This window comes from Talpa occidentalis, unplaced genomic scaffold (genome assembly GCF_014898055.3).
Source record: "Talpa occidentalis isolate TD23 unplaced genomic scaffold, MPIMG_talOcc4v2.1 talOcc4.7, whole genome shotgun sequence".
NCBI lineage: Eukaryota > Metazoa > Chordata > Mammalia > Eulipotyphla > Talpidae > Talpa > Talpa occidentalis.
This window is the reverse complement of record NW_023605083.1, coordinates 45,822,479-45,850,402: the sequence shown is the minus strand read 5'-3', so window position 1 is coordinate 45,850,402 and position 27,924 is coordinate 45,822,479. Positions and strand designations below refer to the sequence as shown.

General features: G+C 44.2%; 1 protein-coding gene across 1 annotated transcript; it reads right to left on the bottom strand.

The window, feature by feature from the left end:
- Positions 1-438: 438 nt before the first annotated feature.
- PSAT1 (phosphoserine aminotransferase 1) lies at positions 439-26,014 on the bottom strand. Its single transcript, XM_037493673.2, has 9 exons — positions 25,890-26,014; positions 20,505-20,565; positions 19,494-19,563; positions 17,115-17,320; positions 16,175-16,347; positions 14,575-14,744; positions 12,199-12,327; positions 2,335-2,472; positions 439-1,553 (listed from the first exon to the last, which is right to left on the bottom strand). Exons 1-9 carry the CDS (start codon positions 25,947-25,949, stop codon positions 1,448-1,450), a joined length of 1,113 nt encoding a protein of 370 aa, XP_037349570.1. The 5' UTR covers positions 25,950-26,014; the 3' UTR covers positions 439-1,447.
- Positions 26,015-27,924: the final 1,910 nt, after the last annotated feature.

Below are 27,924 nucleotides of genomic sequence, written 5' to 3'. Positions count from 1 at the left end.
AAATGGATGCAAAGGATTCAAATCTTACACATCTTTGATTGAACTAAATTATTTCTATCAAGTGCTATTTTTAGACTCAAACTTCCCATCATAAAGTGAAAATAAAAACAATCTGTCTAGGGGCCTCCCCGGTGGCGCAGCGGATTGGGCGCCGTGCTGTGAAGCTTGTCCATAGCCTCGGCAGGGTGGGTTCGATCCTGCCAGCCGGCAAGAATCCCACATGGTGCTGCAGGCCTTTCCTGTCGTGCCTGCTGCTCCCCTCAGCAGTGTATTTCTAATCATGTGCCTGTTCTGCTCCCTGCTCTGTCTCTGGCAAATCCTCTCACCCTCCCGCACCTCTGGCCTGTACCCCAGTTCCTGTATAAAAATAAATAAATCTTTTTAAAAAAAAAATCTGTCTAAAAGGAGATAAGGAAATGCATTGACAAAAGTTTAGATGTTTTTAGACTTTAATGTATTTTACATATTCAACATAAAACACTGTCAATAGATAACAACAGGGGAAAAGATTTTCAGCAAAGATCTTCTGGAACTCACAGCATCACTGGTCAAACACTAAAGAGAACAGTCAAGTGGACAAAGGATAAAGGAGTTTAACAGAGATTTGTAGTTTAGCAGCATAACTCAAGATAAAAAAAACAACTAAGCAACAAGTCTTCTACCTACTGAAAGGAAATTAAATTGGAGGATTTCTAAATCTTGTGAAGCAGCTTAAAAAGGAAGGGGGTGGGGGAGAAAGATCATAACTGATGTAAATATTATGCACAAGGTCAAGGACTCTACAAATTCTCAAAGTCTCTACCTATATACCGAGAACCGTATTAGAAATATAAATGTATAGAGATATAAACTACACAGTATTAAAAATAGACCTGCTATAGAAACATAGGTCACTTTTTATCTTTATGAGAATACATATCAAGATCTACAGTTTGCCTTTAGCCTGGAACCCCTAAACACACATGGTCAGCATTGACTTGAATTAACACCTGTGGTGGCAACACCCCACTGCTGTCATTTTAGAAAGAATCAAGATTCAGCACCTAGAAGACCCTCCCCACCCACCCTCCAAGCTGTTTGTTTAAGTCTCCAAAACAATTAACCAAAATTTGCATAATGAAGCCCACAGAGGATGTCTGAACACTAAGACTAGCTAGAAAAAGTAGGAGCAAAAGATAAAATAAGCTGTAATGTGTTAGAAAGCTAAAGGAAGACTTTTTTTAATGCTTCCAGTTCAAGTTAGCATTAAGGTGGTCCTTAAGTCTCAGAGGCTTAGCAAAGCTGTGGATGTTTTGCTGTTGTTATTTAAAAAAAGAAGAATCTATAATAAGCATATTCATTTGAGAGGGAAAAAAAAATGTGTTTGGTTAAGATTTTTAGCCATTCCCAAGTTACTTCAAATTTTGTGCCTGGCTCAAAGATGGACACTATATTGGTTACAATGGGTTCATAGCTGATGCATCTCCAAAAAATTCTTCATGAAGGCTGCCAGCTTCTGGACATCTTCGATGGTGACGGCATTATACAGAGAAGCCCGGATGCCTCCAACGGACCTAAGATGGCCAAAGATGCAGCCAAGGAGAACAGAGGCATTTAACTTAGTATTAAGACAACCCTCTTTCCAGTCACCCGCCCAACCCCCTCGGCACAGCACTTGAGGCCACATGACCAACCTCCCACCTGAAAGCCCCCACAGGTGGCCAGGAGCTGCAGACAATCCCAGTCATTAGAAAATTCTCCTTGGTGCACTGAGTACCCTGTGCTCACAACAGAACTTAGATTAATTCGGCTATTTAGGTGACACAGTGTTTATGCCTCACTTCTTAAAACAGAGCAGCCATATAAGCAAGCCTAAACTATGCAAGCTAAATTAAGTGAAGTGGGAGATTATATGCACCAAACCAGTCATGAGCCCGCCAAGCAGGGAGCTGGCAACCCCTGCAGGCAGGGATGTCACTGCTCCTACTCATGTGTGAGGACGTGTATTTTTCATAGAGTGAGCAGGAATAACTATTCTATCTGATGCTCAGGCGGAGCAGCAGATCTCTATTACACCACAACAGGGTTGTACAGCCTCATCATAGGTGGGATGGCAACCTCTGTGAACAGTTTGAGATTTTCCAGGTAATTTTGACAAAGCCCCCGGAAGATGTGGCTCTGCTATACTTTCAGCCAGGGAGTCATGCTCAGGGTTCTGTAAGCCACAAGAGGAAGACTTGCCCCTGTAGCAATGGTTTTTCCCCCAGTAACTGCTATTCCAGTAACTGCTCCTAGATCTGTTTTGTTCTGAATGTGAAAAACTAAATCAATTTTCTAGACCGGGGGTATACTCACCTATGCCCTTTCAAGGAGATCATACTGAGTTCAAGAGCTTTGTCGAGAAATCTTTTCTCTAAAGCATCATCTCCTTTGGCGTTTCCAATGCGGAATGGAATATTCATCTTGCTTCTATTCTGGGGCGCCACTGGACATCTGAAAAACATGTTTACTATTCCAGCTACTTTTCTGAAATGTGCAGACTGACACTGACAAGTTGATACAGCAATGAAACATACTCCTCCCTGCTTTGGAGAGAGACATTCTCTTCCCCCTCTAAATTTAACAAATCTTGATTTATATGTTTTACTAACTTCCTGTTTTTCTTTTCCTTGCACTCTGAGGGCAAACGACCTCACTTCACAATAAAACCAAGGATGGAATCTTGCAAAGATAATGTCAGAATTACTGACAGGTGGTGACAAAAACAATCTGATGTCAACAAATCACCCGGAGCTTATGTGGCAAGAACATATGTGCTTATGTGCTGGCCCTGGCCTACACCCTTCTTTCCTTTCCTTGTAACTCTAGTACAATACCCCCACCCTCTGCTAGTGAGCAAGAAGACAGTATTTCAGACTCTGGTCTGCTACTCTCCTCATCTGTCAATGAATTAATAAACCTACTTTCCTTGTCCTCAAACCTTGTTCATTTTATTGGTTAAGGGGACTGAAACCAGGAATTCTGGTATCAAAATCAGTACACAATTCAAAAAAAAAATTTTTTCTGGATGCAAGCAAGATAACTGGAAAAAAAAATTGCATCGAGACATTTATAGTTTATATAGGGAGACCAGTTTTGCATATGGAAGAGTGATTATGCTTTCTCATGAAGATTTGTATTCACTTCCATGAGCCTCAGTTTCCTCATGTAAATATTGGGGAATAATACCACCACTTCACACTACCTGTGATGGTGCAGTGGTGTAGCATATATGAAGCTTCCAATGCACAGCAGCCACACAACAATGTGAGAGTCTTTTTCTACAAGGCTTGGAGGTAGGGGGGAGATAGGTTGATCTTAATCATGGCAGGAAGACTTTAAAATAATGAGAACTTTCAGGGCCTCCCCCGATGGTGCAGGGGTTAAGTCTCAACGCTACCAAGCTATTGCCAGCCACTGTGGCATGAGTTCGATCCCGGGCCAGGGAGCTAACCCACAATGCACAGCAGACCTCTCCTGTCTCACCCACTGCTCTCCCCTCAGCAATGTATTTCAATAAATCTAACTGTTCTGCTCCCCAATCTATCTGGTGAACCCACCCCACACCCCCCACCCCGGCCCTGGCACCTCTGGCCTACACTTCAGTTCTTGTATGCATAAATAAATCTTCAAAAAAAACCCAAGAACTGGGCCTCCCCGGTGGTGCAGCAGTTGAGCGCTGGGTTGCGAAGCTGCCCGCAGCCTCTGCAGCGCCGGTTCGATCCCCGGCCACCGGGCGAGGGTCCCATATGGCGCGCAGACCTCTCCTGCCGCCTGTTGCTCCCCTCAGCAGTGTACTTCATCACTCTGCCTGTTCTACTCTCCTCTCTAGCTCTGGTGAATTCTCTCACCCTCCCATACCTCTGACTGTACCCAGTGCTTGTATAAATAAATCTTTTTTTAAAAAAAAAAAAAAAACCCAAGAACTTTCAAGGCACTTTCAAAGCACTTCTCATACTGTATTGTCCCAAGGTGTGTGACCTCATCCACTGCTGTGCCTCATCCACTGAAAATGGAAAAAATAATGAAACCTACCTCATAGGGTTTGGGAATTAAGTGAGTTAATGGTTAAAGAAAATTTTTATGATATATTTAAAAATGGCCGCAACTTCTCTGCAGCCCTCCCTGTAAAAAGTTGGGTTCAGTTCTCTACCTTTAGGTCTGGAAGGGCCTTGTGATTTGTTTTGACCAAGAGAATGAAACACCAGTGGTGCCGTGTAACTTCCAAGCCCAAGTTACGGTGATGCAGTGCCTATGCCTTCTTAAAACACTGCATCCACAGCAGTAAGCCCAGACTAATCTGCTCGAAATGAGAAGCTCAGAAAACAGCCAGCACCAGGTGCCAGACTTGTAAGTGAGGCCATTTTAGATCCTTGGCTCCAGGACAATCACCAGAAGACTTTGGTTGAATAATTGACCCCAGGAGAGACTCGCAAAAGAACCATCCTGCTGACCCAACAGGCCCAACATGCTGACCCAAAGAACCAGACGCAAAAAATGTTGTTTTAAGTCACTGTCTTGGGGTGTTCTGTGATGTGAAAACAGGTTATTGACACAATGTAGAACAATGTTGGAACATAGAAATGCTATATAAGTATTTGGTAAATTCACTAAATTCATCTTTTTATTCCCAGCAACTTGTCTAGGGATCATAGAGACTCAGAAATGAATGAGGAATGAGTTGTTATCCAAGGTCAGTATTTGATTTTAGTTTCTGATACGGAAAATAGGCAGTCAAAATTATTTTCCATTGACAACCAAAGGAGACAAATGGAAGAAGAGCTGACGTGCTACTCTAGAATAAAAGAAAAGTGAAATAAGTAATAGTAATGCTCTTTCTCCATTTTTTTCAAGCAGATCCTATTTTATTCTTACACATTCAGGGTGGGATTTATTAAAATTAAATAGCAAATAAAAGCAGTGCATGAAAGCTCCCATTAAAAGTTATATTCTCCCTGAGGGCATGTGTACAACATTTCTGTTAAAGTTAATAGGAGTCAAGTGCATACCTATAAGCAGGAGACAAAAGAAGGGAAACCAAATATCTGGTAATAGGCTTTGAGTCTGAATTCTAGGGCCCCCTTTTTCATGAGGTGGTAGGTTTTGTACTTGACATTTAAATTAAAAATTCAGTGGCTACTCTCTTTTGATATTCTGCTGCCTCAGGCTCCCAAGGTGAGGGTCCAATTATAGAGGTGTAATATCAAAGGGCATATCTAATTTTAAGTGGAAAAAATTAATAGAAGGAAGAATTAAGAATCCATTTACAGCTGTTGTTCTGCTGCTACAAAATCTGTACTCACAGTATTTACAGCAAAACAGGTAAAGGGAGGTCAAAAGGTACAAACTTCCAGTTATAAAATAAATAAGCTATGGGGTGTAATGTACAGCATATGTAATATATTACATATTTGAAAGTTGCTGAAAGAGTAGATCTTAAAATTTCTTACCACAAGAAAAAAGTCTGCAACTACCTATGGTGACCAATATTAACAAGACTGACCATGGCGATTATTTCCCGAACTATACAAATAGCAAATCATTATACAGTACACCTGAACCCCATGTCTTATGTCAATTATACATCAATTAAATTTACAGTTCACACCCCAAATCAACCCATCCCATCAAGAAATCAGAGGCTATCAACTCAGCAAAGAAGTCATAAAAGCTACACAGGGAAGATTAAATCACCATGCGGCAAATATTTACTCAGTGTCCAAGAATGTCTCTAGAATGAGGGTGAGCGGAGGGAAAGACGATTAAGGGGCTTTAACTGTTCCCTATCTAGTGAGACAACAGTGGAAGGAATTGAAATCCCAGGTGAGAAGTGCTGTAACAGCACAGAGCTGTGGAAACACCCAGAGAAGACAGAAAGTTTCCAAAGGAGGAAAAGGCGTTAGGGGGGATGAGATAAAGGGAGGGCATCCTGGCAGAGAACTGCACCTGCAAAGAAAGGCCCTCAAGCCCCTACCCAGCAGTTTCCGTGATTCAGCTGGAGGGTGCCGAGCAGGGGCCGGTTGGGAGAACCCTACAGATGCGCTCTGCTGGGAACTGGACGGGATCCTTGAGCAATGAGGAGCTGTCGGGATTGCACAATATGAAACCTGAGTTTCAGCAAAAGAGCTAAAGCTCAGAGGGGAGACCAGTAGGTAGATAAACCTGGAGGCAGAGAGCCCTGCTCGAAAGCGCTTACAAAGAACATTGTAGGTCAAAATGTGACCTTGGGGCCTCCCTGGTGGCGCAGTGGTTGAGCGCTGGGTTGCGAAGCTGCCCGCAGCCTCTGCAGCGCCGGTTCGATCCCGGCTGCTCCCCGGCCGCCGGAGGAGGTCCCGCATGGCGCGCAGCCTCTCCTGCCGCCCGCTGCTCCCTCAGCAGTGTACTTCAGTCCTTCTGCCTGCTCTGCTCCCCGATCTGGCTCTGGTGAATTCTCTCACCCTCCCGCGCTTCTGACTGTACCCAGTGCATGAACAAAACAAACAAAAATAATAAAACATGAAATAAAATAAATAAAAAAAAAAAAAAAATGTGACCTTGACAGGGATATTGGGGAGCATCAACCATCAGCTACAAACTCCAACGCCAACAGGAGCCCTAAGTGAGTAGCCCAGCCCAGAGTGACAGACGCAGCACAAACTCCCTGGGTTACGTTTTAAATGTGAGTACGTATTCTTCACAGAGAAACTTGCTCTCCCCTTTTTCTTGAAAGGCAAAGTTTCTATTTTCCCACTTTTGGAGACACCAGGATTATGTAACAAGAAATCTAGATTTTTAAATAAGCTTCCCATATCCCACCACTGGCTCAAACTATGCCCTTTAAACCCCATTTGGGCCTCACCAAAGCACATGTGGTAAGCTCAGGAGTTACCAGTAGATTCCAGAGGCAGGCAGGGGGCGCTGCCTGACCTGACTGTGTCGGGAGGCAGCAAAGAGAAAGCACCAAGGCTGACAGACAGGGCTGGTGTGGGGCCCTGTTGCTGCAAAGGGCAGGTAAGGGCAAGGCCACGGAGACTTACAAAAGTGTGGCAGTGTGTCCATGGTCGGGGCCGCTGTGGAAGGTCTTGGGAATTACTGAAAAAGCTGTCCCATGGCTCCATCAATGTAGGAAATCTGGATTAACAGGCTGGATTACTCCTCCACTACTTGGGGTCTTTAGTGCCTATGTAGATTATAAGCCCCCGGGAGGATAATTCATAAAGGAATAGTTTTCCCCAAACATAGTGAATTAAAGAGCTCTTTGTATATCCAGGACTGGTGCTTCAGAATGCCCGCTGAGGGACAGCAGCCTCCCCCAGGTAGCAGAGGAAGGGAGTGTGTGAGGGGAAAGGTACCACTTCCCTGAGAGACCCCCTTTCACAAAGGCTGTGAGAGAAAGAAGGTAGTTGGAAAAAGTGGCAGACCATGGCAAGCGACTAGGAATCCTTCCTTCACTGTGATGTCCAAGGATTTATCAAAAACAAAAGGAAGAAGGAATAAGGAGAACATCCTGAGGTGAGAGAAGCCCATAAAATAGTTACTGCACCTCTCCTTACTGCCTGATTTCTTAAATAAAAATTTCATTTTAAATTTGCAAATTCAGGGCCTCCCTGGTGGCGCAGCGGTTGAGCGCTGGGTTGCGAAGCTGCCCACGGCCTCTGCGGCACTGGTTCGATCCCCGGCTGCTCCCCGGCCACTGGGGGAGGGTCCCACATGGCGCGCAGACCTCTCCTGCTGCCTGCTGTTCCCCTCAGCAGTGTACTTGGGTCCTTCTGCCTGCTCTGCTCCCCGCTCTGGCTCTGGTGAATTCTCTCACCCTCCCGCGCTTCTGACTGTACCCAGTGCATGTATAAACAAAACAAACAAACAAATAAATAAATAAAAACATGCAAAAAAAAATTAAATTTGCAAATTCATTTTAAATTTGCAAATGAACATCTAGAAGGGAAGTACGAGTATCTACCATCCCCTTCCCATCGAGGCAGCTGCCATTAACAGCCTGGTGGGCCTTCTTCATTTCATTTTATTGTATTTTCTATTATTATTTTATCTTATTTTTGTTTTTTTTACATTTTAAAAGGACATTTATCAGGAAAAGAGAAAGAAAAAGAGGCATCTGCATAGTCACAGGTAGGTAGGAGCCTGCTTCATTTTAGACACAAATGTGTGTGTGCTCAGGTATCTGTTTGTGTGTGCGTGTGCATGTGTGTGTGTTTATACATACATGAAGTAGTCACAAATAGAAATGTGGTGGTTTTACAAGAGAAATAGCAGAGACCTCCCCCTTTCCTCTTGCTTTCTTCCATTTGGTCTGATAACATCATCACCTCTTCTCGTGGGTGCTCACACAGACCCTCACCCTTCTTTCTCCCCGTGCACATTATTCCAGGTCACAGCTGGATCCTCTGTCTTTCCTGAGCCCTCCTGGCAGACATAGTGGTTGTCTCCAGATTTCCCCCCGACATAACCGCTCCTGCACTGGACTTGCAGGTGTTAGTTTCACGCACACCTCTCTTATCAGAGTATTTACAGAGGGGAGATCCTAGCAGTCAAAATCCTCAAAAAGCAAGACAGTTTCGAACTTTGATAGGCGCTGCATGCTTTGCTCCCAAATTGTCCAAATTTATACTCAACACACCAAAAGTGTGTTCCCTTACCAACACCCAATGCTGTCAATCTTCGTCATTTCGTTAATCAGACCAAAAAAAAAAAAAAAAAAAACCTTTGGTTTTAATCTGCACTTCCTATAGAAATTGGCATCACCTTATCTATTAGACAGCCACATTTCTTTTGAGTTGTTTACCCAGACCATTAGTAACCAACCCCACACTTTCACTTGGTTATTTCTTTTCATTAATTGTCTATTAGGTTACTTGCCTGTAACAAGTAAGCTAAATTATATGTTATATACTACGAAATTTTCTCATGTCTGTCATTTGTTTTAATTCTGTTGCTGATGTCTTAAGCTGATTAAAAAAACTTAATTTTTTGGTAATTAAATATGTCCTTTATTTTATGGCTTATTTATAGGAAGGCCTTCTATACGCCCTACGCATAAACAGAAAATCTTCCCTATAGTTCTTTATACTACTTTAATATTTGTCTCTTGCATTTAGATCTTGACTGATTAGAACTTATTTTTGAGTAAGGTGTGATGTAAATATTAACTGCAATTTTTGTTTAAATGGATTATCAATGTTTTAATTATTTCCTTAGTTCAAAAGTAGAGTGAAGAATTTTCTGAAAACTCAGTGAGTACAGAAACAGCTAGTGGCGGTTTCTGAGGAGAGCCAGCGAGGAAACCTGCTCTTGACTAACAAAGTCCCACAGGAATGTCACAAGCCAGGATGTCACTGCCAGGCAAGCAGCCCAGGAGGTGGACAGACGTTACCAGAAAGAAGTTTATTCTGAAGAGGACACAAGATCTGTGGCAGGGGTCGCAAATAAGTAATTGATGCATTTTGGGTGGGAACGTTATCAGATTTCCTAGGAGGAGGCTGCCCTCTGGAAAAGGCCCAGAGGTGAGTGCTTAGAGCTAAAAGCTTGCAGGGGGAAAGAATTTCAGGGACTTTCCAGCAGCAGACTCTTTCTTATTTTGTTTCTAAATCCCCAGATTTTCCTCAGAAACATCACCATTCTTTCTGTCCTTCTACATTTTGCCTAAACATCTCCTGAGAAATATTCATGGAGCTAAAAGCTTAAAAAATTGCTCTCCCCCCTGCAGCGGTTGAGCGCTGGGTTGCGAAGCTCCTGCAGCCTCTGCAGCGCCGGTTCGATCCCTGGCTGCTCTCCAGCCACCGGAGGAGGGTATGGCGCGCAGACCTCTCTGCGCCCTGCTCCCTCAGCAGTGTACTTCATCCTTCTGCCTGCTCCGCTCCCCGCTCTGGCTCTGGTGAATCTCTCACCCTCCGCGCTTCTGACTGTACCAGTGCTTGTATAAATAAATAATAATAAATCTTTAAAAAAAAAAAAAATTGCTCTCCCCCTTCACACCAGTAGCCAAGGGCTTTCACTCACATCCTGGTTCTGGGTATTCTTGAGTCAGGAAAGATAACTTTTTCTTCTGGGTACCCCCAGAGTCTATACATGGCTAGTCCAGAGTTGCTGCTTAGGAGTCATTTACAGGGAGGGAGAGAGGGAGGACGAGGTGGGTGTCTGGGTGGGTAGGTTGGTAGGTATATGGGTGGGAAGATAAAAGAGCAGGTAAATGAGGAAGTGGATTAAGTAAGTCCTTGAACCTTTCCACTGACTGCTTTTCCAATTCCAGCACAAGTCACCCTCTTCAGGCAGCCCACTCCTAAGCTTTTCTCTCAGTGGCAGAGTCCATTTCCTGCCTTTCTAAAAACTCCTCAAAATACTTCTGCCCTCGGCCTCCCTGGTGGCGCAAGGGGTTAAGCACTGCACTATGAAGCAACCACAGCCTCTGCAGCAAGTTAGATCCCCAGCCAGCCAGGGAGCAACCCACATGGCTCAGCAGACCTCTCCTGTCTCGCCCACTGCTCCCCTGAGCTGTGTAGTTCAGTCAATCTGCCTGTTCTGTTCCTCACTCTATCTGGTGGATCCTCTCAGCCCCGCATCTCTGGCCTGTACCCCAGCTCTTGTATGCATAAATAAGTAAATCTTTTAAAAAAATACTTCTGCCCTCCTAAATCTATTGGCACTCAAGGCTCAAGCTCATCCAAAAGGCATCTCGTTATTTCCAGCCAAAGACTATCTTCCTGCACCAAATTCATGACTCACATTTAACCATTAAGCTATGAACTCCTTACACCATCTATACATGTTAAAATGGCTCCAGTAAGTGCTGGTGGTGTCATATATCAGAGTCTGGACTTGCCTCTGTTGCAGAGACTCACAGAACAAGAAAAAAATGTCACTGCATGCCAAGAACTTTAAGATAGCATGCTGCTTTACCCTAGCTGTCCAAAAGTACTCCCACGACCCCCACTCATGGGTGGTTACTAGTTAAGATCAGAGCATTGTTTACCTCTGCCATGTGGCTCACTGAATTCTTAAAGAGTTCCCACATTACTATGAGCCAGATATTTTCGTTACTATAGACCAAATCCCAAGAGTAAGGGCCACTAAAGGGGTTCTGACTTCGAAAGTATGTTTATGTATATAAAACACATAAATACACATATGTGTGCACACACACACACACACACACCATAAAGTTTAGTCCCCGTACATCTGTCCCCTCCCCTTCTTCAAGGAGAGGAAATAAGACACTGTACTAGGTGCTTCACATCTGACATTTTGAGGAGGTATCTAGAGTAGGGGTTGAATGGTGACTCCCAGAAAGGTAAATGTATGTCCTAACACCCAGAACCTGTGAATGTGACTGCTTTGGTAAAACGGTGTTTGCAGATTTAATTAAACTACATACCTCTCCTAGATTATCTGGGCAGGCCCCAAATCCAAGGACCTGTCCTTATCAAAGACAGAAGACACTCAAAGAGGCTATGTGAAAACAGAGGCAGAGACTGGGGGGAGGCAGCCACAAGACAAGAACACCTGGAGCCACCGGAGACCGGAAGAGGCATGGATCAGTACCTTCCCCTGTAGTATCTGGAAGCAGCAGAGCTTTGCTAAAACCCTGATATCAAAATTTGACTCTAAGAACACTAAGAATAAGCTACCCAGTTTGAGGTACTTTGTTCCAGGACCCTAGGAGATGAATATAGGGTCCACATGCTTCTCTACCCAACACAGGAAAGTACATGGTCAATACAGAGCGAATCAACTAGTTATAAAAACATTTAATTATCCACAGTCATTCCATTCACAGACCACAGGCCTGGGATGGGGAGGCAGTAAATGCCCCTAAAAAGGCTAACTAGCCCAGAGGAAGGAGCCAGTAGTGGGTGTTTATACCAAGGGTATCTAGTAGGCATCTTCAGGTAAATTTGGGAACTTCCAGCAAGTAAATGTGCTTTTTCCCAGGGGCATATGAAGCAGGGAGTGGAAGAAGGGGTCTGGGCATCATCCTCAGGGCCCATCACTACCCACCAAGACAGAGACCTGGGAGTCCTGCTGTGGAGATATAGGACTAGCCTTCTGCTCATGGGACATGGGAGCACCTAGCTCACAGCACTTCAACATCTCCAGAAAGGGGAACACATCCATTTTTCAAAGATACCCAGCATGTACACCTTTTTACGTTCATGAGAGGCAAAATGTGAAATAAATCCATCCACTTACACATAGAATCCTTGAGAGTTGTCAATAATATCATAGATCATTTGCGACTTGATGGAGCTGAGCTTCTCCATGGCCGCGGCACCACCATTGTTCTTAATCCACTCCAGGACCAAGCCCATGACATAGATGCTAAAACCAGGAATTAAAAAAATAAATCCACTTAGTTCAGCTTTGCAAAGCAAACTGTTCTTTAAGTTGGACTAAAAACATCACTAGATGCAGACAAAAGTGGGTCGTGAAGCCAGATTTAGAACCAGCTGGATTCCATGCCTGAGGGTCATTCAGAAAAGCAGATACTTCGCAGACATCACGTGAAAAGTAATCGAGCTGAGCACTTTTCTAAGAAAAAAGCTCCCCCAGCTGGCTGTCCTGCTCAGTCCTTGGATTCCCGGACTCCAGGCTTTCCCCCCTCCTCCCAAGCCAGAGAAGGGCAGTATGGGGTTGGTACTCACCCCCATTCTGATGAGAAAGTTGGTCTAGGTTAGGTCTCTGTTCCTTACTAGTTACTTTACCTCATTCTACAGCTTAAACCAATTTATATTTATACACTTATGGGTCCTGTTAGTCATGCTAAGTAAAAACTATTTTGTGGGATTAGAAGGGAAGGTTCACATCTTTGGCTTATCCTCTAATTGGGCTTAGCATGTTCTCCTAAAGGGTTAAACAGAGTGACTATGCGTTCTTTATTCCAACCCAATTCACTGCTCAGGGTTACAGGGAACTATGTGAGGGCCAGTTATCCAGCACAGTTCAAACAGACTTCCCACGGCTTATGGTCCTTTGGCTCTGATTTTCAAAGGAAAAAAAAAAAAAAAAAGCCTTCTTTTCAAACTTGGACCTTTTCCAGGGCTTCTACGTGATACAAAGTTCTGAAGTGTTCTGGGTGCCCTATCACTTACTCTCAAGGATCAGGGAGGGTGTTTGCCAGAAGCTTTATGTTCCTATTTGAAGGGAATGTTTCACTGGGTGAGCTACTATTCTCTGACTGAGAATGTTTAAATACTACAAGTGATCTCTTTTTTAAGTCAGAGTTTAGGGTAATTGCTCAGTTTTACAGACTTAACACTTTTTTCCTTTTCTTTTGAGATAAAAGAAGCAATGCAACTTATAGGGGGTGTTTAACCCAGTCGCTCACCTTTTACACTGACTTGATTTTAATCAAATATGTTAATATCCTCTATGTGGAGTTAGCACGTTCTCCCCATGTCTGCATGGGTGTTCTCTAGGGTCTCCAGTTTTCTCCCACACCCTGAAGGTGTTCCCATTAGGTCCCCTGGTGTGTCTAAATCGCCCAGCCCTGAGTGAGTATGGGTGGGGCACAGTGGGCCTGCGATGGAAGGGTGTCCTGTCCAGAGCTGGTCCCTGCCTGTCCCTGATGAGGGCGCATGTCCACATCCCCAGACGGATGAGCTCTGGCACCTGAGACCCTGAGCTGGTATTAAGTGATTTGGAAAATGAACAAATGAATAAAAACAAATCATTGTTCATTATTAGAAATGTCTATAGTCTTTGTAGAAGTTTAGTGATACCTTCGTGATCAGAAATATGCCGCTGGAACTTAACTCATTTACATCAATTAGCCTCTGGTCAAAATGGCTTCATTCTATGGTGTTTCACGTCAAGTCAGACAAGAACCCCTCAACGATGTTAAGTGAGGACTGACTACACACTACATCACTGAATCCTCGCAGCAACCAAATGAGGAGGGCGCTACTAGTACTCCCAAAGAGCCTGCTGTGTACCAGATGGGTTAAGCAAGTTGCCCAAGGTCACACAGCTAATTAAGTAGCAAAACCTCTTTGGCATTTATTAAATCCTAGGTGGCATAAGGATTTTCACAAAACACCTGAATCTGGAAGTCATAAGATCATGGGCAGAGCAACCAAAAGCACTGCTATGCACTCTTCTCACTCAGCTAACAGCAGCCAAGCCAAGAGGACCCCTGCAAATTGGGATAAAAACCAAAAAAGTATTTGTTCCAAGTCAGTAATGTTTACTGCCAAATAGGCAGCTTCATGCAGTCCAGAGAGAAAGAAATCCAGGAGGGAGGCATGACCTTTGAAAGTCCTTCTCCAAGGCTGCCCTGCTTGTTTGAGAGGCAGCAATAACACCACATCTGCAGAGAGTTTTGGGGTTAATGGTGAACCAAGGTTACCAAGATCAAACAAAAACACCATCCCAAAAAAAGAAAGGTCTGAAAGGAAACTTGACCAAACAGTGCACAGAGGATAACATGCACAGAGGGGTGGTGAGCTGAGCAAAGATTCCTGATAGGCTATCTGGGGTCACCGGTTCATGGACTCATGCCCGACTTTAAATCCCCTCTGCTGTGATGGCAAAGCAAAAGCCCCTCCACCAGCTGAAGCCAGAAGTTACCTGAAGCACGGGGGAGTGTTGTACAAGGAGCTGTTCCCAGCCTGCACTTTGTAGTCTAGGACTGAGGGGCACTCTCTGAGCGCAAAGCCCAGCAGGTCCTCACGGACGATCACCACCGTGACCCCCGCGCACCCCACGTTCTTCTGGGCACCGGCAAAAATCACACCAAACTGAAAAAGAAAAAAAAACACGAGCTATTTTAGAAGCACTGAGTCATTTTTCATCAATGTATTCAAACTTCCCAACCTCTTTTCAAAGCACAATTCTTAGGAGAAAATGATTCTATTCCAGGCCTGTTCAGAGTGCTTTCCACTGTCTAAAGGATTCTCTATCTGGGATAGCAGATCAATACTTGAGAGTTCGGAGGCCTGCAGATTACTTAGCGGCCTGCTCCTTCTCACTGGTAAGATGCTAACCTAAGTTTATTACTGTAAAGATCTCACACATACTCATGTTCACTCTGTGGACAGCCTTTTGACATCCAAACCAGTCTTTAAAATGGGGCTACTACTTGTCTTTCTTTTTTTTTTTTTTAATTTATTTACTATTTATGTATATAAGAACTAGGGTAGGCCAAAGGTGTGGGGAGTAAGAGGATTCACCAGAGACAGAGTAGGGAACAGAACAGGTAGATCTACTGAAATACACTGCTGAGGGGAGCAGTGGGCAAGACAGGAGAGGTCTGCTGCATCATATGTGGGTTAGTTCCCTTGCTGGGGATCGAACTCAGGCTATCGTAGTAACAGTGCTGAGGCTTAACCCTTAGGCCACCAGGGAGGACCCCTTTACCACAATTTTTTTCAAAAAGGCATACAACCATTTAGTTGGCACATTTTCAAATGCCTTAAAGGCCTTATACTCCTTTGCTGCATGCACCTGGGTGCACTGCCTGCCTTGGGGTGCCACTGGGAATGTCTGTATGTCTTGTCAATGCTCTTAGTAGGTACAAGGGCAGCTGAGGCTCCTTTAGGCTTCCTAAGCTTGGTAAAATTGGCATCTTCCCTTAAAGAAAACAAGCCACTCCCAATATGCTCACCAAAAAAGTCTTCTAAGAGCCACTCTCAAAGATAGGTAAGTTCCCCAAGGACAAATGTGCCCTGTGAGGCCATCATTAACTCGGCACGGGGAGTGCCAGCACCTAATCTTTTTTTTTTTAAGATTTATTTATACAAGCACTGGGTACAGTCAGAAGCGCGGGAGGGTGAGAGAATTCACCAGAGTCAGAGAGGAGAGCAGAGCAGGCAGATTGACGAAGTACACTGCTGAGGGGAGCAGCGGGCGGCAGGAGAGGTCTGCGCGCCATGTGGGACCCTCACCCGGTGGCCTGTGGGATCCTCACCCAGTGGCTGGGGATAGAACCGGAGCTGCAGAGGCTACGGGCAGCTTCGCAACCCAGCGCTCAACTGCTGCGCCACCGGGGAGGCGGTGCTGCTGCCCCAGCACCTAACCATTCTGACAACCCACAAGAAACATGCAATTGTCAGCCTGCTCACAGACAGCTGTTGTGGGCAGGAACCCCCGGACCAAGATTCTCCTAGCCCCTCCTGCTCTAGTGAACATTAAAACCCTGTATCCCCAGCCCACCTTTTTTATACTCTACCTTGGAAACATTCACTGGCTTGGATAGGAAGTTTGAGGACATGTCACAAACCAGCACTGCTCCCTTGACATCAGGGATAAAGTCAAACTCCACTCCATGCACAGTCTCATTGGCGCAGTAATACACATAGGAGGCATCAGGATTGAGGTTCCAGGTGCTGGGATCTGGAATTTCTACCACGGAAAACAAGTTAGAGACTTCACTTTCACTCCTTTCTCCTTAGGTGAATGGGATTCAACCAGGAACAACAGCCCTACCCAGAAGTCAAAGACTGATTCCAACAAATTCACAAACAAAAGCACTTATTCACCTGGCATAACAGTCACCACCTATAGGATTGATCTTACACTCCAACTACTATTGGGAGACAAGATCTCTTTAAGAAAGGCATGGTGGATATTTCATTTTTCTTGTCTATTGATAGTCAAAAGTTTCCTCTTAGAGACCCAGCCTTTCCTAACCCTCAGTCCACGTGGTTCCAGACCCAAAAGTAGCATTCGACTTAAGCATGACCAGGTAACTAATTTGGTTTAGGACACATGGGGCTGTTATTGGGAATGCTTCAGCAGATGCATAAAATTTGACAGAATTCAACAATATCCTGAGTAGCTGCAAGTCTTCCTCTAAAAAGGATGGGACAGCTTTCCTGATTATAGAGCTATCATGAAGGACACAGGGCCAGGACCTGGGGACATTATTGAGGCCCTTGATCAAGCCATACCTAAAACCAAACCATCCCATGGGCTTTTCAGCTAAGTGAGTTTCTACAGCCGTCAGTTAATAGTCTTAACTTAGGACAACTATCCAACCCAAATGGCATCAAACTAATTACTGACAAGGTGAGAAAAGAATTAAAAATTGCAGACTTCCTTAGGAGGGATACCTGATATCTGAATAGGGACCACCATCCTCAGTCCACAGCTCAGCTCCCAGCACTTACTTGTGTAACTCCCCAGTTTAGGGTAGACGAGATTCACAGTCCCAAACTTCTTGGCTTCTTCAGCAGCTTTAGCTGACCAAGCTCCGGTCACGACATAGTCAGCACACCTTCCTGCTTTCAGGCCAATTAGGTTTAAGGGAACAGCACTGAACTGGCCAGATCCACCTCCTTGCACAAAAATCACCTTGTAGTTGTCTGGAATGGCTCTGGGCAGAAGCACAGATCATAGCAAATACATAGATTCACAAAATCAAGGATAGAGAATGTGATAAATCGTTAGTACTTTATATGCTACAAGAAATATGATAAAGTTCTACTCCCACTTTGCCTTCCCCAATTCAGTCATGTATCTATGCAATCCCAGACAACTATTGGACCCTGAGGGGGAAGTTACGAGTATTGTTTGGACAGAAGCTAGTAACACCTCAGTGTTCTTTTAGGAAGTGGCCCCTCTGCATCTCAGTCCACAAGGTCGGCCACTATTGAACCCCAGATGTGGGGAATGAGCACACGACACAGCATAGCCAACAGGATTTGGTTCTGAGACCTCTGATTAAACTTCTGGGAGAAAAACTGTATCACTTGGGCCTCCCTGGTGGTGCAGGGGTTAAAGTCTCAGTGCTATCAAGCTATCAGCAGCCACTGGTGCATGAAATCGATCCCCAGCCAGGGAGCTAACACACATGGCTCAGCAGAACTCTCCTGTCTCACCCACTGCTCCCCTCAGCAGTGTATTTCAGTAGATCCACCTGTTCTGCTCCCTATTCTGCCTCTGGTGAATCCTCTCACCCCCTGCAACTTTGGCCTGCACACCAGTTATTATATGCATAAATAAAATAAATCTTTTTAAAAAAACTGTTTCAATTGAGGAAAAGAATAAACTCATAGGAGTTAATCTAGCAACCACTGGTGGCCTCCTGGTAAAACTAACACATAACCAAGGAGAGTCAGATGTTGGAGAAAAAGTCTTCATGACATCACCTTTCTGTCATGTCACTTCTGTTATGTGAGGTGACACACTCCCTTTTTTGCTTTAGCCAAGAGTTGGGCTTCAGTCACTCGTAACTAAAGTCCTAAGAGTATCCACAAGTATCATGCTATGAACCAAGTGAACACTGGAGAGGATCTTTAATCATGTTTTAGGTTTAATTGTATAACCACATACCAGATATACATGGAGATTAACAGTGAAACTTTTTGACTCCAACATAGAAAATTATGCTGATATTTAGAATGGCTATAAGTAGTAGAATAAAGCCAGTCCCAAAGGGACAAGGCCATGGAACTAGACCGAAGCCTTTTAGTAAGATCAGAATTTAGAGCTCCAGGAGAGGGACATCAAGTACCAAAGAACAGGGCAACGTAAGAGGGCATGGGGGGGTAGGTGGTATGTAAATATCTGGTTCTCAACAGCATCTGTCTATGCCTGTGTTTAGTAGGGCAGCAAGGCATGCAGATGGGCTTTCAGAGGCTCTACCCATGAGCTTCAGCAGCTGGGAGAACTAGCAGCATAAGGCTGAGCTCCAGGTCTATGTTATTCAGAAGACAGGCAGTTAACAAGGGCAACTATTGATGGAAGGGCACAAGACAGGCCTAGATACAAGGAAGGAACTTGATTAGAGAAGGGCTAGCCCCATAATTGAGTGTGGAGTCCAGTTAGAGGCCCATAGTCATGGGGCTTAAAGCCACATGGGCCAATGCTCCTAAAAGGTCCTCCAGGAAGGCCAGGACTGTTCTGTGAACATGACAGGGACCCAATTGGCAGACCAGGTGGTGAAGCCAAGCAGATGCTACCAGTCCTCAACACTCACACTGCCATGAGTTTCTACTGCTCTCTCAGAAAATGCCACCTAGTCTGCCCCACCTAACAAATTTTACCAAGGTAAATTGGGAAAGCTATGAAATCATTGGTACAACTCCAATTTTATTAATAAAATAATGCAAGTGTGGACCCTAACTGATGGATCCAGCACTTGAATATTTTAATATTTCCCCCAACCAGATAATTAATTCTGACAGGTAGACAGGCCCACATTTTAAGAATCAGTGAACTAGACTATAATTAATGATGCAGACAAAGAGGACCATTTCTTGTCATCTAAATCCCTTTTAAGCTAGTTTCACTTCCACAGTGCTGAAACTCTTTCCTAGAGCTAAGGATTTCAAACCTTTGGAAACACTACATAAAATAAAAATACACAAAAACAGGATGAGGAGCAAGTTAAAAGCATTATGTACTCATGGAGTGAATTTGGAAGAATCTTAGATTTTTTTTAAATTATATTCTGAACATGCAGAAAATCATAAAGGAAGTAACAAACACCCTGGTGTTTAGATTATAAATAAGAGGCACTTTGGCCTTTAAAATGTCACACTCACAATAATTCCCGCACAAGAGTCTCTGTGTTGTTAATAATCTTAGCAAAATCTGATGACCTGTGGCTCATTTCTGTAGAAGGAAAGATAAACAACATGAGTTCCAGTTCAAAATCCAATGAATAGAAGTAACTTTAGAAGTCACCACAAACTTTGCAAGTAAAATAATAAAGGGAAATTTCAGTGATTTTGTATTCAGATGGTGGGCCAAGGCTCACTTGTTTAGGGGAAAATCCAATTTGCTTTTCAGGTTGCAAACACTGTAGCCTTAATTTCACAGCAGAATTTGTCAGGTGGCAAATTCACTGAATGAACCAGTTACTATTTCATCCTTTGATCTCTGTAATTTCTCACAAACAGGAAACTGTGTGAAATGGCTACTTTTTAGGACAACAGCCCAAATTCCATGGGACACTCTTACTTCACAGAAACCTAAGTGCATGTCCCAAACCCACAGGAACAAAATTTAATAGCAATGAGCACACAGTTCACCCTACAATCGCCTATATAGGGCAGCCTTTGGAAGTACCAAAAAAAGGCAAAGGAAAATTAAATAAAAGAAAATGAATTTTAGAACTCACACGTCCTTTCCCCAATAATATAGAGAGAGGAGACAATGACATTATTAATGTGCAAGACCTTCATTAAAGGCACCTGTATTTTTAAATTTTAACAAGTTCATTTTAAAATATGGAAAAAACTGTAAGTTGAATGTGAAGCAGTATAATAAATGTTTGGGGCACTGTTCTGCAGATTTATAGTATCTTCTGATCTCAGATCCTATAAATAGCAAAAACCAATTATGCAACAGTGAGCTGAGCTGGATGAACCCCTCACCATCATTTATGCAGGTGTCAAAATTACTTCTACTGAACATGCAACCGGAGCTATTAAAATTTTAAAATCTATCTATGAAAGGTCTACAGAAGACCCTGTGAAACTTCTAGGCTTGATACATTTAAATTAGATACATTTGAAAGCTGGATATTCACAGAATCCAAAAGTAAATCTTACCAAGAACACTAATCCCAACTCCTTTGTAGTCTAACAATTCTTTTTGTAACTCTAATAATACCTAGAAGGAATAAGGAAAAAAGATGATTTTAATATACTGTGCACAGCATTCCCTCTAGACATACAAATCTGGGAAAGAGAAGGGTCCGGGAAGTGTCCGCCCACAAGGTCTGTGAGGTCTGGAGATTTCTGTCCTGCCCACAGCCAATGCCCTCACTTCCACTGTTCCCAAAGAGGCCTGCTGATGCAATTCACACACAAGTTGAGAGTGAAATTATGCAACATGACTGATGTTATGATATAGTTTTTTCCAAAGGCATGGATTTATTTGGATATAAAAATTCACTTGAATAAAACTTACTCTTGTAACTGAATCCCTAGAAAATATTCCCTCCACAATATCATTTGCTTCTCTCTTAAAGCAAAAGTACAAAATGCATGAAGTTCTAGGTGCAGAGAAAGGGGGAAAGGCCAAGAAAGCCTAAATTAAACAGATAACTCAATTTTCTAGAGTTTTGGTCTAACTTGTTCAGCTGATGATTCATGCAGAGTGGGCAGGAAGAAGGAAGCACCTGCAACCGAAGAGAACAAATGGGCAAAAAAACCAGGAATAATTCTTAAACTTTATGAATAATTTATTGATTATCAGAGAGAATGGGGAGGGAGGGCACAATGAATCGTGGCAGAGGGCAAAGCACATTCACATATGGAAGTGTGAAGCTGTACTCCCCAAATGATAGTTAGGTAATTAGTAGCAAAATCAATAAAACTTAAAAAAAATCTTTATGAAGTTATAGATGACTGATCTCCTTTTGTACCCATGGTGGAGCTCCCCAATTAGTGATATACTAATTCACAATTTGCAGATGAAGATTCTCAAGTATAGAAATCAATTTACAGAAATCCTATTTAAATGAAGTAGGGAGGCTACAGAAGTTTGCAGGCTTGCACAATTGGCAAGCTACAGAATCCCACTGGTCCTGCATCTCCCACGGGAAGTGATGTTGCTTCCCTAACTTGGGGAAAGGGAAAAAGTCCTCTTAATTTAGCAGCAGACCCTTCAAAAGCTATCTAAGGGGGTACTGGCTTTTGATCTGGGGAAGCAGACATGTATCTTGTCACGAAACTGCACTTTCTAAATTTCCTTTTTGTTGTACTTTACAAATAAATCCATTTTGCTGGTGAAATAAGCCGTTGCTCATTTGTTTCAGGTCATGATCCTTGAGACTCGAAGGGTGACTTCATGGTATGCCCCTGGCCAGCCTTGATCCATCCTGTAAGATGACCACAGCCCCATAACCACACAGGGGCAATGGACACAGCACCTGGGTTTGCCATCATGGCAGGAAATGGGTAGATGATGATGTGCTGGTCCGAGCTCAGCCTCCCCTTGCAAAACACAGCTTGCCTGGGAGAAGCCCATGGCTTTTTCCCAAAGGAAAGTAAAATGCAAAAAATTACAAACTGAAAAGAAAAACACCTATCTTTTTAAAGGAAGAAAAATTTAAAGCCCTTAATACAGATACATGCTGAGAGGCTTAAGAGTGAAGTTGACTATCTGAAATTGTCTTTAAAATTGTTCAGGTATGGGGCCTCCCCGGTGGCACAGCAGGTTGAGCAATGTGCTGTGAAGCTGTCCGCACCCTCTGCAGCACAGGTTCAATTCCTGGCTGGCCAGGGAGAAACCCACATGGTGTGGCAGACCTCTCCTGCCTCGCCTGCTACTCCCGGCAGTAGCGTCTTCTGTCCTGCTCCTGCTCTCTCTGGTGAATTCTCTCACCCTCCCGCACTTCTGACCTGTATCCCAGTTCTTGTATAAATAAATAAATCTTTTTTTTTTTTTTTTTTTTTTAAAGATTTATTTATTTATACAAGCACTGGGTACAGTCAGAAGCGCAGGAGGGTGAGAGAATTCACCAGAGCCAGAGCAGGGAGCAGAGCAGGCAGAAGGACTGAGGTACACTGCTGAGGGGAGCAGCGGGCGGCAGATGTCTGCGCGCCATGTGGGACCCTCCTCCGATGGCCGGGGAGCAGCCGGGAATCAAACCGGCACTGCAGAAGCTGCTGGCAGCTTCGCAACCCAGCGCTCAACCGCTGCGCCACCTGGGAGGCCCTAAATAAATAAATCTTAAAAAAATATATTAAAAAAAAAAATAGTCCGGGGAGGGGGCTCCTGTGGCACAAGGGATTAAGACGCAACCTATGAAGCTATCCACAGCCACTGCAGCATGAGTTCAATTCCCAGCCAGGGAGCTACCCACATGGCACAGCAGACCTCTCCTGACTCACCCACTGCTCCCCTCAGCAGTGTATTTCAGGCAATCTGCCTGTTCTGTTCCGCACTCTGTCTCTGGTGAATCCTCTCATCCCCCACACCTCTGCCTGTACCCCAGTTCTTGTATGCATAAATAAATAAATCTTTAAAAAAATAAAAAATAAAATAAAATAGTCCAGGGGGAAGAGGGGAGAAAGAGAGTGTGTGAGTGATGAACAGTAGGGATGTGCTGAAACAAAATGGGCAACATGCGAGAGTTGTTAAATCTTGGAGATGGGACCATGAATTTCAATATTCCCTCTCTGCCTTTGTGTATGTGAGAACTGACACCAAGTAAAGAGAAAGGAAATGTCTGAAAATGTACAATAGGTGACAGGAGTCCTCGGTAGAAGCATCCTGCCATCAGAGATGGTTTCCTTAAAAGATACACGCTAAAGAGGGCATCATAAAACATGATCTATACTGGGCTGCAACTTCCTTGAGAAAATATTTGCACACTGACAATTAGACCAAAAAAGCATCCCTTGACAAGGGATTCAAGAATTTGTCATTGTTTTGCAAACTATCAGATAATTAGCACTGGCTGATGAAATAAACTTTAGTGATCCTTTCCTTTACTAAACAGAAGCATCTGTCTGACAGCATCACATCTGAACTTCTGTTAAGACTGTATTTCTCTTATAGAGGGTATTCCTTGAAACGACAGCTATAACAGTTTATAGCCAAAATCATTACAAAGAGTTTTAATGATTTGCACCCCAAAACTCAGGGCAGTTTATTTCCTTCAAACTGCAGAATGCAATCACTTTAATGGGTGATAATGATTTTCTTTTAATTAAAGTAACACTGGTTTTTAACACTGCATAGGATTTGAACTCAGCTACTGATTTAAACATCTGTATTTTTACTACATCATCATGACCACTGAAGTTTAGTTTAGTTTCCATCCACCACCAGACAGCTGACCCCTTTACCTCTACCATCTACCCTCTTCCCCGATGGTGACCATCGTTCTGATCCCAGAATCTATGAGCTGTTGAGTTTTGTTTGTTTTTTGCTTTTTTTTAATCACCCATATATGAATGAAATTACATGGTATTTCTCTTAACCCCTCTCAAAGTCCTTCCATGTTGTCAAAAACAGCAGATTTCATCTTTTTTTTTAAAGTTGAGTATTCCATTGGGTAAATCTATTACATCTTTATCCATTCATCCATCAAAGGATACTTTAAGAAGTTTTCAAATCTTGGTAACTGAAAATATTACTGCAATGAATATAGGGGTGCATATATCTTTTTGAATTAGTGTTTTTGTATTCAGATAAATACTCAGTAGAAGAGCTGGATCATATGGCATTTCCAGTCTTAATTTTTGGAGAAAACCTGTACTGTTTTTGTTGTGGCTGCAATTTATTTTCCCACCAAAGGTGTATGAGGATTCCCTTTTCTCCGTACAACTAATTTTTTTTTTAAGTGAAACAGAACAAACTTTTTTTAAGTGGAGCAGAACAGAACACAAAATCATGTATGTAGTAGTTAAAAACGATAACTTTCATAAGGGTTTTGCTTTAATTATAATTATATGCATATACTTGCTCATTTTGTATAACATATTTCTTATCATGCGTACAGTAAAAAAGAAAAAAAAAACTCAAAAAGCTACTCTGGTTCTTGTAATCGAACTAAATCAAGACATAAGACATTTAAAAAACAACATCTGTCTCCCAAGTTAGAGAGCACAGGTAAGGGTAAAAATGCTCCCAAGAATTTAAATAATACGCAACTAATTGTATTACTGGTGGCAACTGCCACTGCAATAAATGAACAACAAATTACACATGGAGCAAATACTAGAAGACTCCAAACCACTGAGAGGGAAACAGGGGCAGAAGACCCAGGAATCGTGTATTTTCTCTAGCAGGGAACGCTGCATAAAAGGACAGTAATAACTGAGTGAAAAATAAGTCCTGTTCTCTCAGCTACTTGTGAGCCCTTGCTGCCCCTAGAAAAGCAAGCTGTTCTTTCCCTTCTAAAATTGTAAGATTTTCTGTTCTTACCACAACACAGAGGAGGCTCTGTCCTGGAAGTTTCTACAGGGTTCAACAATAAGCAATTGTAAAGTACTTGGCAATCCCCCATGTTGCTAAAACATATTATCAGCTTCATCTTGATTAGAAAAATAAAATTATAACAGCAGCGGCAGTTTGTCAATGTGTTCAAGGCACACCAGAGACTACTCCTTCACAGCTGGGGTGAGAGGTAGGGTGTTAGATGTTGGGGAAAGGCAGGGAGTGAGTTCCACTTGCACTTAAAAGTCCTGGCAGCAGCGGGGCTTCAATCCTTCCTCTTGCTCCCGAACAAAGTAAAGTGAACTGGGCTAGCAGCCCAAAGCCACACAGAGTTTGAATACTCGAATGCTTTAGGAGGAAAGTCAGTTTTTAAAAAAGGGTGCAGAAAAAGGTTTTAGGGAGGGGTAGCTGGAAGGAGGGGGGCGGGGGATGTGGAAGAACCACAAGGGAAATGTTAGCCCTAGGGCTTTCAATTTACATTTGTGAAAAACAAAGGGTCTCCAGAGCAAGCTAAACCAAACACTGCATACTTACCAGGTCGCGCGCGGGCCTCCAGCTTGCAACCCCTTGCAGTTAACACGATTCCCATTCACCACTCACACACAGTGTCCACTCATGCATCCACACAACACTGCCCGGCTCTCAGCACCGCCGGGCGAGGCGAATGCAGAGACGAGATCTTTTTCCTGCAGAGTCCCCGCCCGGGCGCGGGTGAGGCACAGCAGCAGAGTCTGCAGGTGTGCTGCACTGGCGGGGCAGCGCGCCCAGGCGGGACGAGTCGGGCACGCCTCGCACGGGTAGTCGGTGCCAGGGGCAGCTGCACAGGCAAGCCTCGCCGAGCTTCTTTCACCACGAGCGTTCTTCCAGAAGCCCACCGGCGAGAGCTCCTGAGCTGGGGTGTGCATGCGGCTGCAAAGCGCTTGAGCGACTCGGAGCAGGGGGAAGGGAGAGGGGGTGCTGCGAGCGCCCCGGGTTGGGATGCACCGCCAGCAGCCTGTACTTCCGCCCCGGGCTCGCTCGGGCCAGCTCCCGCGCGGACTTACCGAGCGTGGCAGCTTGGCGGGCCCGGCCCCGAAGTTGACCACCTGCCTCGAAGTGTCCATGGTGCGGCGGCGCGGGAGGCTGGAGCGCAGCAGGCAAGGATCGTGCGGGCAGAGCGAGTGCGCGGCCGGCGGGGACCCGGTGCAGGCGGCCCACGCCAGCCCACACCCCCATTGGCCCGCGCTGCGCAGGCCTTCCGCTGACTGGTTCTCTCTCCCGAGCTCGCGTGCCCATTGGCCCCGCTCACCAGCCAAGGCCCCGGAGCGGTTGCTCCTCCTAGCGTGTACAATTTCAGCTCCCTTTTCGATCAATGCAAGGCGCGGGGGAGATTGCACCAGCCAGTCAGCTCCGCTGTGCGCCAGAGAGAGGATCGTGGGCGGTGGGAAGAGACTGACCCGGTCCGCGCGCCCAGGTCTGCTGCACCCTCCATCAGGGGGTTTCCAAGTCCTCCGACCCTGACCTCAGCCCCTCTCTCGGAGCTTGGGAAGATGAGGAGCAAATCAGTACGCACACGCCCACCCCCACCCCATTTCAGCCACTTCTCCACCAGGCTTTGGGCTGAGCGCTGATGCACGTGTTTCAGAGCCAACAGTCGTTAGTTACTTCGCCAAACTTTTCTAATCACTCCCACGAGCCCTGATTCTTCAGCAGGAAGGTAAAGTAGAGCTTCCATATGATCCAGCAATTCCACTCCTACGTATTTACCCAAAGGACACAGAAACATTAATTCCAAAGGGCGCCTGAACCCCTGTGTTTGTAGCAGCACTATTTACAATAGCTAAGCTTTGGAAACAACCCAAATGCCCAAAAATAGATGACTGGATCAAGAAGATGTGGTGCATATACACCATGGAATATTACTCAGCATTCAAAAAAGATAAACACATGCAATTTGCAGCAACATGGATGGAGCTGGAAGGGATCATGCTCAGTGAAATAAGCCAGAAAGACAAAGAAAAATACCGGATAGTCTCACTCATAGCAGGAATCTAGAAAACCTAAATAAGGGACCAGGAAACAGACTAATTGTACTAAAGTAAAAATCAAAATCAACAAGCAACATGGACCAGAGACACACTACTGGGGCGGGAGGAGGCAGGGAGAAGAGCGATTAGGGTCAGAATAAGGGGGGTGGGAATTGTATGGGGAATATAACCAAAATGAAAAAGCATGGATTGTGGGAAAATGATGTAAGAATTATATAAAGTAGAATAATTAAAAAAAAAAAAGGCAGAGCCCCCAAGGGTGGAAATGAAGGGCAAAGAAGGGGCGAGGGGAGTGACCAGGGAATGAAGATTTTTGCACATCCACGGAGTCTAAGAGTTCGTACAGGATTGCAGGATGGAGGTGGTCAAGGACGCTGGAAGGAGAGCTGGATGCACACACACACCCCTAACACCTCCCCCCACCACATGCACAAACACACACACCACTCTGCAAGTCTTTCAAAATTGCTAGTTCGCTATTTCTTTTTTGAAACGAGTGAGCTGGAATTTGGTGACAATTCTCAAGTTACACCAGCGCTTACAAACTGTGAGTTTGGAAACGTGAGGAGACAGTATGAGGAACGAGATACCCTTAAGGAACCTCAAGCCAATGGAGAGAAAAGGGCTAGAGCCAGGCCAGGACGGGCGCAGGGCAGTGTGGTTCATGCTTTTCCACGCAAGTGTCCTTCTCAACTCCAGTAGAGACTCAGATGGGGTTTTCAAACAGGGGGTCCCCTTCCCTGTAAGAAAGAAGTTTCTTTGAAATCTGTAATTATATCATTTATAAAATGTGAATTTTGCATTCTACTCTATAACTTAACCTAATTTCTTTTAATATAGAAACATTTTCCCAGTCTGTCTGTAAAATTGATGTATCAGGAATTCACACAGGGTCTGTGCTAGGTTTGTCTGTAACACCAGTCACAGCATCAACAGTGCAGGTTGGAAAAGGTTGGGGCTTTTAATTGCCCTTTGGTGTGGGCATGGGCAGGTGGGGCTGGGATAGGAGGTGCTGGTTTAGTTTAGGAAGTTGGAGGGCAACCTTTCTAGA

What these genes read in the sequence shown, in the direction of transcription:
- PSAT1 (XM_037493673.2), bottom strand. Translation starts at nt 25,949, where the DNA reads ATGGACACTTCGAGGCAGGTGGTCAACTTCGGGGCCGGGCCCGCCAAG. An exon ending in AACACTCCCCCGTGCTTCAG is followed by an intron (nt 12,328 to 14,574) that starts GTAACTTCTGGC and finishes TCCTGGTTTTAG; the next exon opens with CATCTATGTCATGGGCTTGG. An exon ending in ATCTCCTTGAAAGGGCATAG is followed by an intron (nt 1,554 to 2,334) that starts GTGAGTATACCC and finishes TGGCCATCTTAG; the next exon opens with GTCCGTTGGAGGCATCCGGG.